This window comes from Temnothorax longispinosus, chromosome 9, assembly GCF_030848805.1.
Source record: "Temnothorax longispinosus isolate EJ_2023e chromosome 9, Tlon_JGU_v1, whole genome shotgun sequence".
Taxonomy (NCBI): Eukaryota; Metazoa; Arthropoda; class Insecta; order Hymenoptera; family Formicidae; genus Temnothorax; species Temnothorax longispinosus.
Window position 1 is genome coordinate 4,168,977 of NC_092366.1, and position 18,654 is coordinate 4,187,630.

An 18,654-nucleotide genomic window follows, 5' to 3' on the forward strand; every position below is an offset into this window, starting at 1 on the left:
ACGAGCGAATAACAAAAAAAAAGACACGAGACTGATGTTTGTTAATAATTTATTAATGGCATAGTACCAATACATCTCTTAATATTGACAATCATCACAAATAACGTGTAAAGTGGGTGTACACCGCGTACAAAAGGCGTGAAATGTTTAATAAATGTCCCTTTTCTTTTTTTTTCTTCTATGATGTCCTATGCTAATGATCATTGGGATCAAATCGCGATGATGTCAGATATGTAGAAATTGTTTCTTTTCTGTCGAGTGTGTTGTAAAAAAGTGTACGTATATAAGCAATAGCGCTAATAGTGGATTGTATCCGTTGCGACGCACAAGTCCCGAGACTTTCGCAACGCGTGCGTCTCACTGTTTGCGCGTACACGAGAAGATGACCAACATTTACTCTTATCCTTCTTGAGGAGATTCACACTTTGCGAAACCGAAGAGAAATCGTAACGTATCGTGGCGCAATAAAATCTAACTTATCCGTAAATCTAAAATATCCGCTAAAATATTCGCGAATATATCCAGCGCATTTTTCTTAACATTATGAAATTTTAACTTTTTAAAAATATATATTAAATAATTAAATATAATGCTGTTTTTTAAGGTTCAAAACCGACTGTCCCAGCAGTAATGTATCTAAAGAGAAAACCGCAGAAATGAGAAATTGTATAGAGCACAAGGGTGTGTCGCGTGACTTTCAGCTCGACATGAGAGACGAAGGAAATTCCTCGTTCGCGCAATCTACTATTATTGCACGCGACAGTACTAGTCACACGGTTTAAAATGAGAAAGACCATCTGGTTTACATGTTTACATAGATATTTAGTCGGGCTATTGGTCGGCGTATGTACCTTAGCAATTTTCGAAAATGTTTTCCCCTTACTTTTTGTACTTATCGCGACGCATGGTAAACACAAACCTGTTTTTGCAACAGGACTTTATAACTTCGCTTGAGAATTCTTTATATTCGCAAATTAAAGTCTAACTCCGGCTCTGATCTCTGGCTTTGAAACATTATAAAAATCGCTAACTTTAATTGTCTCAGTGTATTATATACTGTAATTACATAGCTTCACATTATGCGAATAGAATTCATCATACACAATAAAAATTAAATCTAAATTGAAAATTTTATATGATAAATTAAAATAGAATAAAAAATAAACTTTTATATCCGAATGTGAAAGAAATTGGAATAATTTTCCGCTTGTGTGTAAATCAATGAAGATAAACAAAAGTTAAGTATTAAGTCGAGTTAGACTTCAATATGCAGTTTAGAACTGTGTACGAAAAATGGCTTCAGGATTAACATTTCATTTTCTGTCGTCTCCCATATATAATAAGCTCGTTATACTCCTTTTTTTGGTATAATAATCGGTATCCTGCATATAAATATATAATACACCAATTGCGCAATACAGGTGAGGCTGCGCCCTTAAAATAAGCGGAGTATTAGACAATTATTGCATAAATCAGTGAGCGAGTGGTCCGCACCGGATATCTCGACCCAGCTACTGGATAGGGGCGAGCAAGAAACGTTTTTTCAATCTACTGCTACAAGAAACTATACTGTCGTCACACTGAAAGTATGCAGCACGTTGTCTACTCGCCGTGAAATAAAGTGCAACGAAGCGCGCGCGTGTCCAGCGGGTCGTTCGCTACGTTCGATTGACCCGTCATCGATCGCGATCGCGAGACCGCCGTTGCCGAAGGGGACGGTAATTTTGCCGGCGATCAGACCGCGTAATCGGCCGTCGATTCCTTCTTATTAACGTTACGCGAATATCATTTTTGTAGAATCAAAGCCGCCTGGCGTCCAACGCCTTGTTGAGGTCACTGACTAGCATGCCGAGGATGGGTCTGTGCTCGGAGTTGTATCGGAACACCGAGTCCAAGAATTTGGGGTACGCCAGGAAGTCGAACACCTGGTCGCAACGCTGCGACGACTTGTCCGTGAGGTGCGGCTTTATCAGCTGCTGCAGCAACGTTCGGCAACGTTCCATCGAGCCCGTCAGGTACTCCTGGTCGTAACTGTAATCCACCTCGTAGAACGACACGACAGTCATCGCCACTGTCCCCAGAGCCTCCCGGATCTCCTCCAGCTTCTCGGCGTCGTTCGGACGAAATTGATGACTGCGCTGCACGAGTCCGATCTACGAATCGCGTTTTATAAGTTAATTTATGCGTCCAATTTCAACTCAATGTATATCAACCGTATAAATTAATACACAATTAATTATACGCTTAATTTATATTGTAATATATATCGATATAGGCTGCGGTCCAGAATAATAATATTATCATTAAATGTTCTATAATAATCGGCTATTTATGGCTGCGGTCCACTTGACGCTACAAATGCTTTGAAGCGTTCTTCTTCTCCTTCTTTCTTCATTAAAAGAAAGGAGAAGAGGAATACTTGGAAGCATTTGTAGCGTCGAGTGGACCGCAGCCATAAATAGCCGATTATTATAGAACATTTAATGATAATATTATTATTCTGGTCTTATTATTACATATGAACGAGGTAATTTCAAAGTAAAAAGAGGTAAAATTTTCGAAATATGTCTTCACTAAACTAAATATATTTATTCATATATCGATTAAATGATGCGAGTATTAATTATTGAAGACACAATTTTGAACAGATTATTGAATATTATCTCAATTATTTTGAATTCAAGCTGCTTTTTTCAGAATTTTAATTCGTGATATCGATAAGTTTGGAATATTCAAGTTTGCCCAAGCTTCTTTTGACGTCCTTCTTTAATCGGTTCTTTAATCGGCTTGAAACTCATTGCAGAATCTATCGTCGAAATTAAAGTCTGCATTCTGGAATACTTCATGTATACCTTGATGGACAATTTGATGATGTTCTTAAGGACCTTCTCGGGCTCCTTCTTGTCCAAGTGCGGATTGCTCTTGGCGACGCTCTCCATCAATTTGTACAGATTATCGAGCAACGACGTCGTGGCGTCGTCGATGAAGAGCGACCGGCCTGCATTGGTGGACACTATGCGTCCGAGAAGCTTCTTCTGGGCGCGCAATCCTAAATCCCGAGTGCGACTTACGTTCCCACCACCGGCGTTATACGATCCACCGCCTCCGCCCCCGCCGCCGCCACTTCCGATTGTGTTTGCCGACTGCATCACTGCAATATATTTTCGCACAGTGAACGACCGCCGCTCGTGTGCATTGTGCACGTACGCCCGCGTTCTCGCTTTTATTTCGCGGTAAATGTGAGTCGTGCGACCACGAGCTTTATTCGAGGCGAAACTCACGTTCGATAAAAGTCCCTCGAGTCGTAAATATCGCAGGTAACAAGTTTTCCTTGTAATCGTATCTTTATTTAGCGTCACGTCTAATATTGGAAATGTAAATAATCGGTATTTATAGCCCGATTTATATCAATTTAATATCAACTTTACATTTTACATTTCTCCAATATAAATTTAATATTTTAGAATGTGTTGTATAACGTATCGTGCGTTACGTAATGTACAAGATTGCGCTTATTATAAGTGAGCTGTAACGTTTCGTCAGCGCTAAATACGTAATGAAAAAAAAAAAGACGAGTTGCTTCCTTAAACGGTTTAACAACTCATCATAATCGCGGGAACAAAAGAATTGCACGTTCGAATGTGGCACAAAAGTAGAAAGTCTAACAACTTAGGGAGACGGAACGTTACAATTTCAGAGCCTCCTGACTCTCCTGAGAACGAACGGCGCGAAAGCGGCTGTGCGTCTCTCGACGAGGCCTCATCACGACGATAAGTCTCGGTGTGCGTAGATACACGCACGTTTCTGTTTCGCAGACTTCGTACGATGAACTCACCACCATCGGGCATCGGTAGACCACCGTTTCCTCCGGAATCGTGATAGCGGGACGGCAAATTAAACAAAGAAGCGGCGAACTGTGTGCGTGTGTGAATAATGGGTCCGGCAAACTCAGGCAAACGTAACTAAAATAAACCAAGGGTTAAACGGTCGAGCCGTTAAACGATCACATGCGTGACACAAATGTTCGTGGGTTCATGGATGTGCGCGAGACACGATGAACGGCCGGCGTATCTCCTCGCTACCTTGATTGCAGTCGGTGACGGCCACTAAGTGATAGAGCAACCAGCTCTGCAATTCCATCACGGCTGTGCCCCACGCCACCTGCGAAAAGAGAGATTTACAGAAACATTTGTAAATACTTGTAAATACATATATAAGATGCTAATAGTAAGAAGATTTCACGAGAAGATTGCGTTTCCGAGGAAGTTACACAGAATCTCTCGCTGAAGTTTCCATCGCGGAGTTTGTCGCAAAAATAGGTATAAATGATAACGATATAATAAAATTACTGTACAAATTAATTTCCATTTAACTATACAGTTGATTTATATTACAATATAAATAGAGTAGAGAGAAAGTTGAAGTTTTACTGACTTTAGAAAAGGCATTATGGAAAAAACATCGACATAATTATCGTAGGATTGTCGTCGCTTATAAATTTCTTCCAATCGAATTTCTCGCAAAAATAGATATAAATAATAACGACATAATAAAATTACTACACTGTACCAATTAATTAATTTCCATTTAATTATACAGTTGACTTATATATATTATAATATAAAGTAGAGAGAAAATAAAAATCTTGCTGACTTGAGAGAAGGCATTATAAAGAAAATATCGACATAATTATCGTAGGAATTGCCGTTATAAATTTCTTTAAATTAAATTTCCCACGGAAATGTTTCGTACATAGACATAACAGCCAATGTCGCAATTTCCTTATCCGTACAATCGCTCGTGTTTGTGAAACAAAACGCGAGCAATATACATTTGCCCGAAATGCATTCAGCGAATCGTTGCCCGATTCTTCGGATCGCAAAGCCACCACAAAGCCGGTTGAGATAAAGTTAATTACGCTTCGTTGCCCGAGTTAAAAGCATCATCAGAGATATAAATCGAACGGTTCGTAATCCGAATTCACATTCGTAATAAAAGAAACGCGCTGTTCGACGGCGTGAGGATTTCGCGTGAAATAATATAGATGCCCAAAAAAATAAACATTTTTACAGATATATATTTTTCTACCTGCTTAAAAAGATCAACGGAGAGATAGCCTTTATGTTTACCTCGTCCCTCGTAAATGTCTCATAAATGCCACCTACAGCCTTTTACATTTACAATACTATCAGCCTTGACACAGATAGAGGCTCTTTCAAAGGATAACTTCGGGGATACGACGCTATAGCTGCTTCTTATGTGACACTTTTTAAACGCGAGATCGCTCTTTACGTCTGCACAAATTATCGTTTATAGATGTACGTAAAAATATTTTCAAACCTTGCCGAGTATATCCCGTCGTAAAATTTCGCGTTTTTAGATCTCTAAACTCGTGCATTCCGTTTTCAGGAATTCGCGTTGAAAGGAATTCGCGTCGTGACGCGTGTGATCGAGAGGGGGCCTCTCTCCCTCACTCGTACAATTCGTCTTAACGAGTGCGAACGATCCTAATGCTGGAAATGAAATGTAATGCGAGCCGACGACATCCGCGTCGCACGCTATCATTCGCCTCTACACACACACGCGCGCGCGCGTACACACGCGGGCGCACAATATAAGGCACTATACCTTTGCCAGAGTTGGATCGATTTGTAAGGAGCGTCAAGGCGAGCCAGAGACTCTCATATTCACCTTTGCACGGCCGAACTGACAGCGGGCAGCCGATTAAAACTACGAGCGATTCAAACCAGCCTTCCGTAAATTTAGATTTCGTCGCGCTTCAATAATATCAAATTCGATGAATCAAACTCCACGCGTAATGTTAATGTACACGGGAAAACTTGTCTCGGATATACATCGGAAAAAAAATTAAAAAGTTGAGAGGCTTGAAAAATAAATAGCATTGGTGATAAAAGGGCGAGTCAGAAAAATGTTGGGTATTAATTATAAATTTCATCACAATGTACATACGTACGTTCGCTACAATATTTAATTTTTCGCGCACAGAATATCTGTGAAATTCGAAATATTATTTATAACATGATGGCACACATATTATTCTATGAAGCCCGCTATATTCAAATCTTGAATAAGAATCAAGTTTTCATTCGATTTTGTCTCTTCTTGATATTTATTTTTATCGAAATTTCAGTTCAGCTTATCTGTTGCGTATTTTTGCAAACAACCGCGGTCGCGCGTCTCTATCAAATTATTTTATTATCCAATTCATTCCTATTTGTAATAATTATCGAAATAAAAGAAAATTACAAGAACGATGATGCAAATACAAAAAAGCAAAATAAACTACTTACATAGTCGCTAAAACATACTCGGATAAATCGTAAATAGGAACAATATAACTCCATTTTCATCAGAATACCCGATTGATGTCACGTTAATTCGCTTCGTTATTATTAAGTATCCACTTTTCCGAATCACAGAACCCGGTTAATTGTTCCCGAATCCTGCCACTCGGTGGACGAAACCACAGGGTTAATGTGCGTGAGAGCGCGTTATGAATGATCGATCGCCGGGGGCACTTTCGCTCTCCCTCTCTCTCTCTCTCTCTCTCTCTCTCTTTCTCCTCTCTTGGCCTTTCCGCGGTCGTGCGAAAGGCTTTGTTTAGGCGCCCACGTCCCACGTCGGTGCTTTCGGGCACCTGTTTGTTGTCGCGTGCTCGTTCAGACAACTTCAAACAACGCCGATCATCGCCAGCAGTAGATCGTTGCGTCGGACTGCGCAATTTCTCGGTGGAAAATACGCGTCGAAGTCGTCCCTGACACGGGGAAAATGTCCGCACGTGCGAAAGCGAAATTATATGCACGCGGCGGATCATCGACCGTTCGACGAAATGGAGGAAAATAATTTCTTTTTCTTTTTTTCGTCAAACACGCGGTGATGATTTGCGATCGACAAATACGCCGCGTGTGTTTGCGCTAAATTCTCGATAAAAGAGAGAACACGTAATATTTCAGAGATCTCCTCTTTTTCCAGAAAGAAAGAAATAATTTCATTTCGCTGAAAAAAATAACGTTTTACGAGACACCACCGGACAGCGCGTTTATTGGATTTCTTTTAATTTTTATACGGAAACCATATATCGTTCGCGGTAAATATTTGCGGAGACAACTTTCCTGGTGGATTCGAGAGATCCCGAAAAACATCCACCGTCTCTTTTTTATTTCTAACTTTTTTATTTCACCGACGCGACGACGGCAGGGGAAAAACCGTTTCTCCGCGCGCTAAGCAGTGCCGGTTGTTTCGTATAGTGTCGAATAATTAACTCGAATAAAGTGGAATCTCTCGCTAGCCATTTCTTTTCCCCGCATGCATCATTCAAGACCGTCCATCAAGTGGGCTTGTCTTCGGAATATTCGATCGGTAGCTATAAATAACCACGTGTATCTCCCGTGATTGATTCGATTTACCATCCCCGTGCCACGACTATACGGCTTTGATTCGACATGTACATGTCGTTTTCCGTGAAACACAGCGTTCCACGAGAGGATCCTATATCCGCTTCATAGAAATCAATTGACCGACACTCGGATCCTCGTAAACCGTATTCGCAGTACGATATGAACAATTCTTGGAATACTGCGCGGAAGAGTCCGCAAACATATCCGATTAATTTGAAATCGAATCTCTCTTCACAAAAGTCCATTTATCTCTATACCTATACAATTATACATTCATTTAAATTATCGTAAAATTGATAGTGTTAACAGAATTAATGGCGCGTTACCCATAATTTTCAACAAACATATTCTCTGAAGTTCTCGCCAGAAAATTGATTTCATATAAACTGAGCCGTGTATTTTAACAACGCGAACAACGATTATTGTAATCACAATTTGATTAAAATAACGCCGATGGTATGCGTGTATAAAATTCGTTTGTAAAACAAATTCTTGCTTTATCCCTTTATCTCGCTCGCGGATTTATTCTCTCAGAGAGGATCTATCGTTAAAGTTCATGGAAATGGAGCTATTCCCGAGAAAACGCGCCGCGATCCAGTGGATATATTTTCCCGTATGTACCGAGCATCGAGAATCGCGCTTCCGTCCAAATCTGCACGGTAGTTTCAGAGTGTCTACGACGGTATACTCGGGGAGCGACTTGTCGCGAAACAATGCCGCCGTAAATAAACTGATAGCCGGGGGGCAAACGTAATTATCGGTTCTCCGGTAATATATACACACGCGCCCGCGTTTCGAATATCGTTGATAATACGTGTATCGATGCCGCGATACCACTTCGCTCTTCCTCCTCAGGAAGGGCAGGGTTTAAACGTTTACGTCAACGCCGGGTAAACGTTTCACGTCGACGTCATTGCAGCGACGACTTCGCTCTGCTCGTTAGGCGCGGATCTCGTGGAGAGTCAGAGACAAAGAGAGAAAAACGGAGAGAGAGAGAGACTCGTCCGCAAAATTATTTTACCTCCATCCTCCGTCGCGACACACGTGTGCTAATAACGCGCGTATCCAAATACGGACATGCACGTGCGCCGCGAGAGAGACGGCATGCAACGACGACGGACACGTGGCGTTTTCTCTTCGCGACACACGGCGTAATTAAGTACGACGGAGCGTTTACTGCAGTCGTGAGTTTCGCGGACGAATCTGTGGGGACCCGTCATTTCTAAAATTAGTCGCCGGCATATTTATCTGCCTCCCATTATCGCGACGAGGCCTCGAAGGACACGAACGCCCGCGAAGCGACTAACAATCAACATTTTCCGATATCCGTAAATTTAGCACGGCCGTTTAACGGGAAACGTCGCCGGTGCGCCGACGGATCGGCTTTTCCGCGAGAGTGAAACGGATATGTCGATACTCGGCTCTGGCAGGGTTAATCAGGGTGACGGGGGGCGACACGGGGGCAAACGGTACGACGGCAGCGGCACCGCTTCTCCGATGATCGTCGTTGTAAACCTGTTTAAAGGTGGAAATTGCCTCTCTCGCAAAAATCTCGCGAAGATACTGAAAAGCAACAGATATTTATATGTATATATATTGTTGAAAAGCGTATCGCGTTATATTTATTCTGGTCTCGCAAGTATTCTTTTATTAAGCATAAAATATACTTAATAATATTCCTAAGGTTGTTTACTGGGAATTTACGACTCGGCGCGTAATAAAGTCATCGTAAAATGTATATTTCAGTAATTTACGGCCAAGTTTATCAAGCCGTTATACATTTAACCTTGGAAAAAGCTGAAATAATGAGAAATGAAAGAAATAATGTTAGTCCAATATTAATAAGATATCAGAAAATAGCGAAACGTAACAATAATTATGAAAGATTCACGTAATTGCTTACAGTTCGGAAAAAGTACGGAGGAACATTGATTGTCGCAAGATAATCTGTCTTCTTTCTTTAAATCGCGATTTGGAAATCGAATTGTCGATCGATTATCACTAATCAACGAACTACGCGGAAGAAAGTTTCTCTTTAATCGTGATTTTTTCAGAAAACTGCAAGCTCCAGCGACCTTGTTCGATTGTCTCTTTTCTCTCTTTCTCACACGTAATAGAACTCGTGTACACGTGCACAAATTCCCGAGCAATCTTTCGAACGACTTCGATATATATTCCGCCAGTCGCGCGATATAATTACTTTAACGTCCCAGTGAAACAGATCGAACGTCAGGTTAATTAGCAAAGTTCACCTGGCCGCGGCGCGGCGCGGTGCGAAGTTTCTTCGCTCCGTTTCCTCGCGCTCGAAACTTTTCCACGGGAAAAATCGATCGTAGACGGGGAGAGAGACGTCGCGCGAGAGAACCGAGACCATTCGTAATGTTTACGGCGCGGCGCAATACACTCCGCAGGCCAGAACCCAGAACCCCTCCGTCGCTCGACCCGGGGCTCGCTTTCTTTTTCGCGTTCCCCAAGATGCAGCTGTCGCACACCACCCGACAGCTGTGCGTGCGACCGGCAGCACGCGTTACCCCTCCTCTCGTTAAATTGAGCATCTTCTCGCTCGGGAGTCGGGATAACCACCACCTGGCCCCCGGACTAATGTACGGGAGCACTCGCACGGGACAGGGGCACTCGAGATAGCCCCTGCGCGTCTAGCACGTGGTCGTGGCGCGAGTTCCACGGGTTCGCTGAACAAGTTAGAAGACAAATTATGCCGCAAAAGCCCGTTGGTCTGTTAAAGGCTTCGTGAGATCGTTGCGAGACTCGCTGAGACTCCATCCAGAAATAGTTAGGATAATACGAGCTGATTTGCTGTCGCGGAAGCAGATCCGCTGGTTTTATAGAGTTATCTTGATCGATCATCTTGATCATCGAGCAACTGATCGGCAACGAGTTTCTCTTGGACGTTTTGAATTAAGCATAGTGAAATTGATGGAGTTTCATGAAAATGAACTTTATAAACCGCTTTCTTAAATTACACATGGATTAATTACACGTGTTATTTTTTGCTACACAATGTAATTCCCCGCAGGCGCGAAACAACCCATATAAGTACGCGATGCTAACTGATGCGTGGATTTTTTAGAGAGGAAACAGGATGTGAAAATTATAGCAATTAGTTGAAGCATTATAAACGGAGCGCGCGCGGTTCTGAAAAAAAAACCTTAAAATATACGGCCAAATATGATTATCGCGTGTACGAAAAATAGGGACTTGATTTTAAGTATTGAACGCTACATTATAATATCGGAATAAAGATCATCTTCCGTTTCCGTTTCTCTAAAAATTGGTTTTCCGCTAATTCTTGTCGCCGAACGAAACGGAGCTTGACTAAAGTGCAACGAATGAAAAGCAGCAGCGATGTGCCAACTTCGATCGCGATAGCCTCGTTAATTTACCGTTGCGTCGGTCAAGTGTGTAGCTAATATAGATAATATTGTTGCACGCTTACGTTCCTTGTCGTAAGAAACTTCTCTCGAGGGATCGCTATAAATAAATCCCTTTATTCGCGAGTACGCACCGCGAAGGAGGTGTACGCGCCACGTGGTCGCACGTGCGAGAACACGGAAAAGATACGGAAGAAGGGAGAGAACCTCCGTGCCGAGGAGGGCGAGATACGGATGTCGGCCGATCGTTACGCCCGAAAAAGACAGATGCGATACATTATTTCCTTCCGCGAGCCGTGGCGAGCTTCCTCCTTCGACCGCACGAAAGTTACGAACGACCTCACAGGAAATTACGCCTACGAAGGATACGTGCGTGTCGCTAAAATGCGCGCGAATTTATTTCGTCTCCTTCACGCATCGAGGGTACAACATATGTATATGTCCAAAGAAAATATAAAACGACGAAAGTCTGAAATTTTTAGCTCTTAGGGTCACCTCGACCAAGCTCCGATTAACTTAATCGTTGATTAGTCCATTGGAAATGACCGATCGCATTTGCTCATTAAGCAGATTGACAAATTGGTCATTTCTAATGGACTAATCATCAACGATTAAGTTAATCGGAGTTTGGTCGAAGTGGCCCTTAAAGGATGTACGAGCTTTGTTTTTCTTGAAGATTTTTAATTAAGCTCTCTAAATTAAGTGCAGACATCCGGAGACAGAAAGCGGAGTAGAGTAGGAAGAAACTATGTTCAAAGCGGTTTCGAATTAATTTTGCTTTAGTGAAAATGTTATACGAGTTCTCTATATACAGTTGCGTTCTAACGTTCCAATCCCTTTAACTCTAATATGCGCGAGCGTTTCATAATTTTCAAAAGAACCTGTTTAATTATTTTTCAAGCTTAAAATGTTTCATTAAATCTTTGCCGTAAGCGGTTGCGCATCCCGGATTAATTTGCACGTATATTCATTAAAATGCGGTAAAATATGCACGATCAAACAAAAATAGCTTAGCGTTTAAATATTAAAAGCCTCATTAATTAGCCTTTTGATTAAATTTTCATTAACATAATGTTGCGTTATACGAGGTATGGAATGGCGTTATTAGTATACGCTACACCTTAGGACACCGTATATATTTCTATTAACTTCTCTTTCTCTGTTCCTCTCGTACGAAGGTGGACCGCGCCGGCCAAGGCTACCGATGATACGAATTCCACGCGTGTTTGAATAATAAAAAAAAAAGCACGAACTCCATAAGGGAGAATGCAGATATATAACGTTACCTTGTCGTGGTAGGTTGCAATAATAAAAAAAAAAAAAAAAAAAATTAACATGGCATCGCGGTTATGGAAATTACGTCGATCGGCGGAACAGATATAAGTCCAGGTATATCCGCATTATCTTGCAAATACACAGGAATTTCTTGCGTTTTATTTTTAGTATTCTATAAAGATTTCAGACCGCAATTGTCCCGCAGTTCGAGGCTAAAATGTTACGCTAAACGTTAACAGTGCGCAAACAGTTGGAACGAGAAGCTTTAGAACGAATAGCGAATTCAATTCAACAACTTTAACTATAACAATAAGCTGGGCAAAGTTATATTAACACACATTGAAATTAATAAATAATAGATACATTAATTAACTTTTTGAGTAAAACAGTAGTATAAATCCAATGTGGGAACGAAATATTCTAGCGTGTACCAGTTTCCGTGCGTGATTATTCTGAAAAATTAATTTAAATATTTTCGCAAGCTTGTTTGTTCCTGCAGAGAACAAAGAATATTATTTATACCTCTGTCCTGGCCAATTCTATAACGTTATTCGACGCGTTTTTTTCTTTCCGATGCCGATGTCAACCGCACGATTTGATTGATGATGTATCAGCGACGTAAAAAGACGAGTACGTTTAAACATACAGCGGGATCATGTATGACGAATAAAAAACCGTAAAGACGTTCGCAAAACTACAGGATAAACATTCACGAACTTGTCATGTGAATGTACTCGCGATAATCACGCCTGTTGAAGATTATTCGCGACGAATCGCGACAATCTTCTTTCTTCGGCGGCTCTCTCTGTGTTCTTAACCCGTTTATCCCGCGGAAAGAAAGCAGAAACGCGAGAGAGAGACACACTCGGAAGGCGTAAAATTTGCGTCCGCATCGGGCCGTGCCGATTCGCCACACGTGCGTGTCTCGCGGAGTCTACGTGCCGCGGTTTAATACGGCCGTTTAGCACGGTCGCGAGGGAAAACGTAGCCGTCGACACGCGTGCGGCGTTCGCGTACGCGCACATGTAGCCGCGTGGTATTATGAAAAACCGGTGCATCGCGTTCCTCCGCGCCGTAATTGGAAGCGGGCGCGGGCAATGCGCTAACAACAACCTCATTCATCGTGGCGATCACTCGTTAGCTTCTTCTATTTACGGCGCGCACCCGTGCGCACTCGAGGAGCCGCGCTCGCTCGCCCCGAACGTGTATATACGTCGCGTTTTAGATTTAACGTGTCGCGAAAATCCCGTTAATTGCACAAGTTTTTCTCTTATTAACTGCGAGGTCGTACGCGAGAATATTGAGTTATACGAGTTACGAGTGTAGCGATAGCTTGGGAGTAATATTAGGTTCTCTTTCGTAAATTAAGTACGAAAATACGATTTAATATCGTTGTACATTTAAATTATGTAAAATGTACTTTACTTTTTCAGAATTTTCATTTAATTAACAAGATATTCGATATTGGAGATTTAATTGGGATGAATAATGGCGCAGCAAAAAATCGTTCTCGAAAAATATATTCGAATTGAATTAAAGTATTATACATTTAAATCTGTTATACACTGAGAAAAAAATATTTATTAGGTGGCTTTTAATAGCATTATTTACTTACTTTTTACACATATTTATTTAGAATTAGATATTTTTATTTAATTAAAATAAAAATATATAATTCTAAAAAAATATGTGTAAAAAGTAAGTAAATAATGCTATTAGGAGCCACCTAATAAATATTTTTTGGGATTTTTTCTCAATGTATCTATAAATTACAAGTCTTCATTCTTTTACTTTCAGATTCAATTAATAAGTCAACGTATGTATTAAATTATTATCAATGTTGTTTTAAAATAATAAACCGAGTTCTAACAGCAACAATTCATATGAGTTCTGTGCACCAACAATTCATTAAACAAATTTCGAAAGATATGCAATGTGTCTCTCTACGTACGCTTTGTTTCAAATTATTTATCTTTGTATAGATATAAACAATCCCGAAACATTTTGCGCATTCCACGTTCTCAATATTTCGCCGATAACACGTGCACGTGTCCGCACTAATGAAATTCATGCACCGTGAACAGATTTCATGCTGTAACGACCATCGATTTTGTTCGCGAGACCACCGCGCCGCCGGAGCTCCTTTTTTTCAGGCGTTTATCTTGAATATAAATTATTGTGCTATATTGGCGCACACCACGGTTTTATATATCGATAGTTTTGGAAAAAAAAAAACAAATATTGATTCACACTCGCAACCGAGATCCTCGACGGTATCAATATTGTTCAACATTTTCGTTTATAAACTGTTATTATAAAAATAAAAACAATTATTTGTCATAATAATAAGTTTTTTCTTTCAATACGAAACCGGCACGGCGTCTTCGTTACTCAACTGAACAAAAGTATCGTTGATTTTGACTATCTAAATGCGATACAACGCTAAAACTAGATTGCAATTCAAAACTGCTGATTGCACTTTAAGTAAAACGTTTTGCGACTTGACGATTCGCGTATAACATAAAACACAGAAGAAAAAAAGAATAAAACCAAGTGACGCGGCTGCAGCCAGGCCTAAGAATCGATTTCCTCGGTCTCGGTCAGCGCTAACTATAGTCAACTAACAAGTGTTCTCTCTTTTTTCATTATTATCAAGATTCTCAAATATAACGCTTTGTACAAAGAGAAAGAGAAAGAGAGAAAGAGGGAACGCGTGTAAGACACACCCTCATCTAACGAACACTTTTAACATTACACAATTAATTAGAGAAGATATATATATTTCGGTCGGGCTGGATCTTGATAGCCTTAATAATATTTCTGCTTGAAGTTTGTATACTTTTTCCACCTCAGTAAACTGCGCGCAGATTATTTGTCGGTCTTAAAATTTATATAGAAATATTATTGTTAAGCTATTCGAGATCCAACCCGGCCGAAAATTGCATCTTCTCTAATTAATTAGGCCATCAAAGTCCAAACCGACCGAAAATAGCACCTTCTCTAATTAATTGTAAGATTTCACATCGGTTCTGTTTCACTTATTACTTTCGCAGCATATTGTCGATTAATGATTTCAATTATTCGACTCTTTATGTCTTCTATTCGAGTTCCAGCTGCGGAAAAATGATGAACAATCGGAGTCGAACTTGCTTAATCGATATTAGCGAAGTGTTAGCGAACGAAAGGCAGGTAGTTTTAGCCGTTGCACCCAACCGCGCGCTCCAATTAATGGCGCAACATTAAATCGCGACGAACAAGCGGCGCAATTAAGGCGGTTTCTCGCCGCCGTTGCGAAACGCATACGTTTCTCTTCCGCAGCGCCGGATTACCCGCCGCGCCCCGCCGGCTTTCTGCAATCTAATCTTCCGTTCGTTGTCATACGTTGGTTACGTTTCCACGATAACGTAAACGGCACTAGGCGAATTTGCGGTAATCAGCAAAGAAGAGAGAACTCGCCCGCCAAGAAAACCGCCGGACACCATCCACTTCGTTCTACTCCCTTTAGAGAATAGATCGGAATGGACTCTCAAAGATCGAGTCCCTTTCAGTCCACTTTCGAATATACATAAATGCCGCTATATAAAATTTATCGCGTTAACGTTCGCGCTAACGTTTCTCGCTAATATGCCGATTTGTAATTCGACATCGGTTGATTCGTAGCTCAACAAATTGATCGAATCACCTGCGTGTTTTCGCGATGTCGAAAGTTCTTCCATATCGGACTGAATTCCTCGAGTGTATAGAAAACGGCTAATGACATAGCATTTATGCATATATCCACCCGATGATCTGCAGTCAGATTATTTCCCAATAACGCTTTGACCTGCAAATTGCATGCCGATTGCATTTCTGATCGACGCGCGGTTCTCTCTACAAGCGTAGAGTCGCTCTCCACATATATATACGGATAATCGTGATTCCGTAACTTTTATCGCTACACATTATCACGTTCCACTAGATAATTTACCGTGACATCTCCCAGCGGTGATTCACGAAGCTATTAATCGTCATTTATCGTCGGGTCCTCGCGAGAACGATAGCTTTTACGTATTATTTAGCTCCCAAAGAGTGCGCAGGTAACGAAGAATATCGCGTATATAAAATTTGCCGGTGATCTATTTAATATGATAATGCACTCTCGGGTATTAAGGCCGAGCGAGGTAATTAAAATCGTTAAGTAAATAGAGCGACGTGTAATGTTCGTCCGACGGTAAATTTAACAATTATTGCAAAATCGTAAAAAAAATGTGACAAATATTTTTTAATACTCATCATATATAAAGGCGCTACAATTATTGTCGTTGAAAGCTCACGACAATTGGGGAAAACCCGTCCAACAACAAAATTTTATATCAGTAGCAATCCTATGTACTATATCGCGACGCTACCCAGAAGTCAATAATTCCATTTCAATTTGCGACATAGCACTGAAATGATACTAAAGTTGACTCGAAGAATAAATGAGATTCGAAGTCGCTGGCGAAATGGCGACGCGGAAAAACCGTCGGGAGGAAAACGAACGCCTTTAATGTCTCTCCGACTACGACTGGCTGTCGAAACGTCGGAAACCACAGAAATCGAAATGCGATAAATTCCTGCTACTCGGTATAAAAGCGCAATGTCAACATGTGTTTAATTTTTCGCGGCGGAAACAGAATAAATTGCAAAGATTTTATACATCCAATTCGGAATGTATATTTTCTGTCGTAATATTATCGTTGCTCGACTGTATGCGTTATCACACGTGTATCGTTGTATTGAATACTGAAAAGAGAAGTAAAATTGAAAAACAGAAATCGGCTCGACGCCGGGCCTTTCGCGCGGCAAACCAACGATGGGATTTTGCCAGCCGCTCTCACGCAATCTCAGCCGCGTTTCTTTCATAATTCACCAGAAAAGAGCTCTCGACTCGGGTCGTTTCCCTAAAGCGCCAAAGAGATAATCCGCGCAGATGAAATTCGCCTCGGCGAACGAGGGAAGGGGGGGGGACTTTAATCGAGATGGTATTAAGGAGGAGAGGAGACGGACGTTGATCTCGATGATGGAGCTAAAAATTTCGCCGTATAATATATCTCGAGGCCACGGTAATAGGGTCTTCTCCGCCGGGCGAGTTTTCTATTCTCTCTTCTCAGCCTTTTTATCTTCAATTCCATCTCCCGAGACTTTTCCCAGGCAATTTCTCGCGTGTTATATTTATGAATAGACGTGTTACATCCCGCCGAGAGCGCAGCCGAGCGTGTCTCGCCGCCGAGAAATTCGCGTTGACGAATCAGACCCGGAAGTGGCGGCGCGTGACAAATGAGTCACTCTAATCATCATCGCGCTACCTAATCCCTCGGTGGCGAAGGATCGATTTCGTAAATTTCGGAGTGCGCATTGCGACACGATTCATACGAAATAAATTCGTACACGCCGCATTCTTTTTTTTTTTATTAATAAAAATAAGACATTTTGCGAAGACCGCGAATAAATTTGGTTTTTATTTTAATTTCAGTTTGAAATTAAATAACGCCAGTTGGATAAAGAGTGAATCGCTATTATCCCGCGCAGTCAGTCGAGAGAGAAAGAGAGAGTGATCGACGGGCTGGGAAAAAAAGACCGCCGAGGCGCCCGCGATCTCGCACGCAACGGCGCGCGACGGTCCGGTCAATTTGAATCAGTCGTCGCGCGAGTACTAACCTCTGCCGATGCTGGGGGCCGCGGGAGCGCGACCCGACTCGCGAAGGGGATGAAATTTCTCCACGGGCGCGAGACGCCGCGCGCGCCGTCGGGCTCCGGCGTCGTCCTCGGGACCGGAGGCGCTTCCGTATTTCACTGATTCGCGCGGCAACGCGCGCGCGAAGGGAGAGAGAGAGAAAGATAGATTTCGCACGGTCGACACGGTTCGCGAGACGCGGGAATACTGCGTCGAGTCGCGGCACTCGCGGCGACGATGGTGAGCACATCCGTCCCGCTGCACGGCCGAACGACGTCTGCCCGGTGCCCGGTCTGCCGCCAGTGCCGTGTGATGTGCGCGAGCCCAATCCGGTTGTTGCCATAGCACCGACCCACGTGATTGGCGGAGGCGCGCCGAGGGCGGCGCTTAGCGCGAGGTGCACTTACTTGCACTTCCGAGAGCGCACTGCGAGAAACGAAATTATTCCTCGATGTCATAAATAACAAAAATGACGTTTACTGAAAATAAAAGCTCCTTTTCCTACGGTTTATTAAATTGGAATCTTTGTAAAATGTCATGCCTTTGTTCATGTGATATCTGTATTTTCGTCGCCTCGTCGGCGTCGGCCTCGTTATTTGCACTCTTCTTACACTTTTTTTAGTTAAATCGAATGACATGGGATCACTAAACATGGCGGCCACTCAAGCGCACGTCATACAAGTTTGAGTGTTTGAACAGATATACGGCTTTGCTGTTCGTGCGTATCTCGAGATAATCGAATAATTGTAAGATTATTCGCGTATCAGATATATCACATAGGAGCATTGATATGTTTGCTAATAAATATACACTTCAAATAATGAAAAATGAGAAATATTATAAATCAACAATATAAAAAAATATATAGAGCAATTAA

The 18,654-nt window shown here is 41.8% G+C and overlaps 1 protein-coding gene across 3 annotated transcripts; it reads right to left on the bottom strand.

Moving 5' to 3' along the window:
* Positions 1-32: 32 nt before the first annotated feature.
* On the bottom strand, positions 33-18,063 carry Sigmar (Tumor necrosis factor alpha-induced protein 8-like protein sigmar). Of its 3 annotated transcripts, XM_071789127.1 has the most exons (5): positions 17,762-18,063; positions 4,083-4,161; positions 3,836-3,962; positions 2,853-3,151; positions 33-2,153 (listed from the first exon to the last, which is right to left on the bottom strand). In XM_071789127.1, exons 3-5 carry the CDS (start codon positions 3,846-3,848, stop codon positions 1,800-1,802), a joined length of 666 nt encoding a protein of 221 aa, XP_071645228.1. In that variant the 5' UTR covers positions 3,849-3,962; positions 4,083-4,161; positions 17,762-18,063; the 3' UTR covers positions 33-1,799. The 3 variants fall into 3 exon arrangements, with proteins under 3 accessions (XP_071645228.1, XP_071645226.1, XP_071645227.1); XM_071789125.1 differs by lacking the exon at positions 3,836-3,962; XM_071789126.1 differs by having other exon boundaries at positions 3,836-4,161.
* Positions 18,064-18,654: the final 591 nt, after the last annotated feature.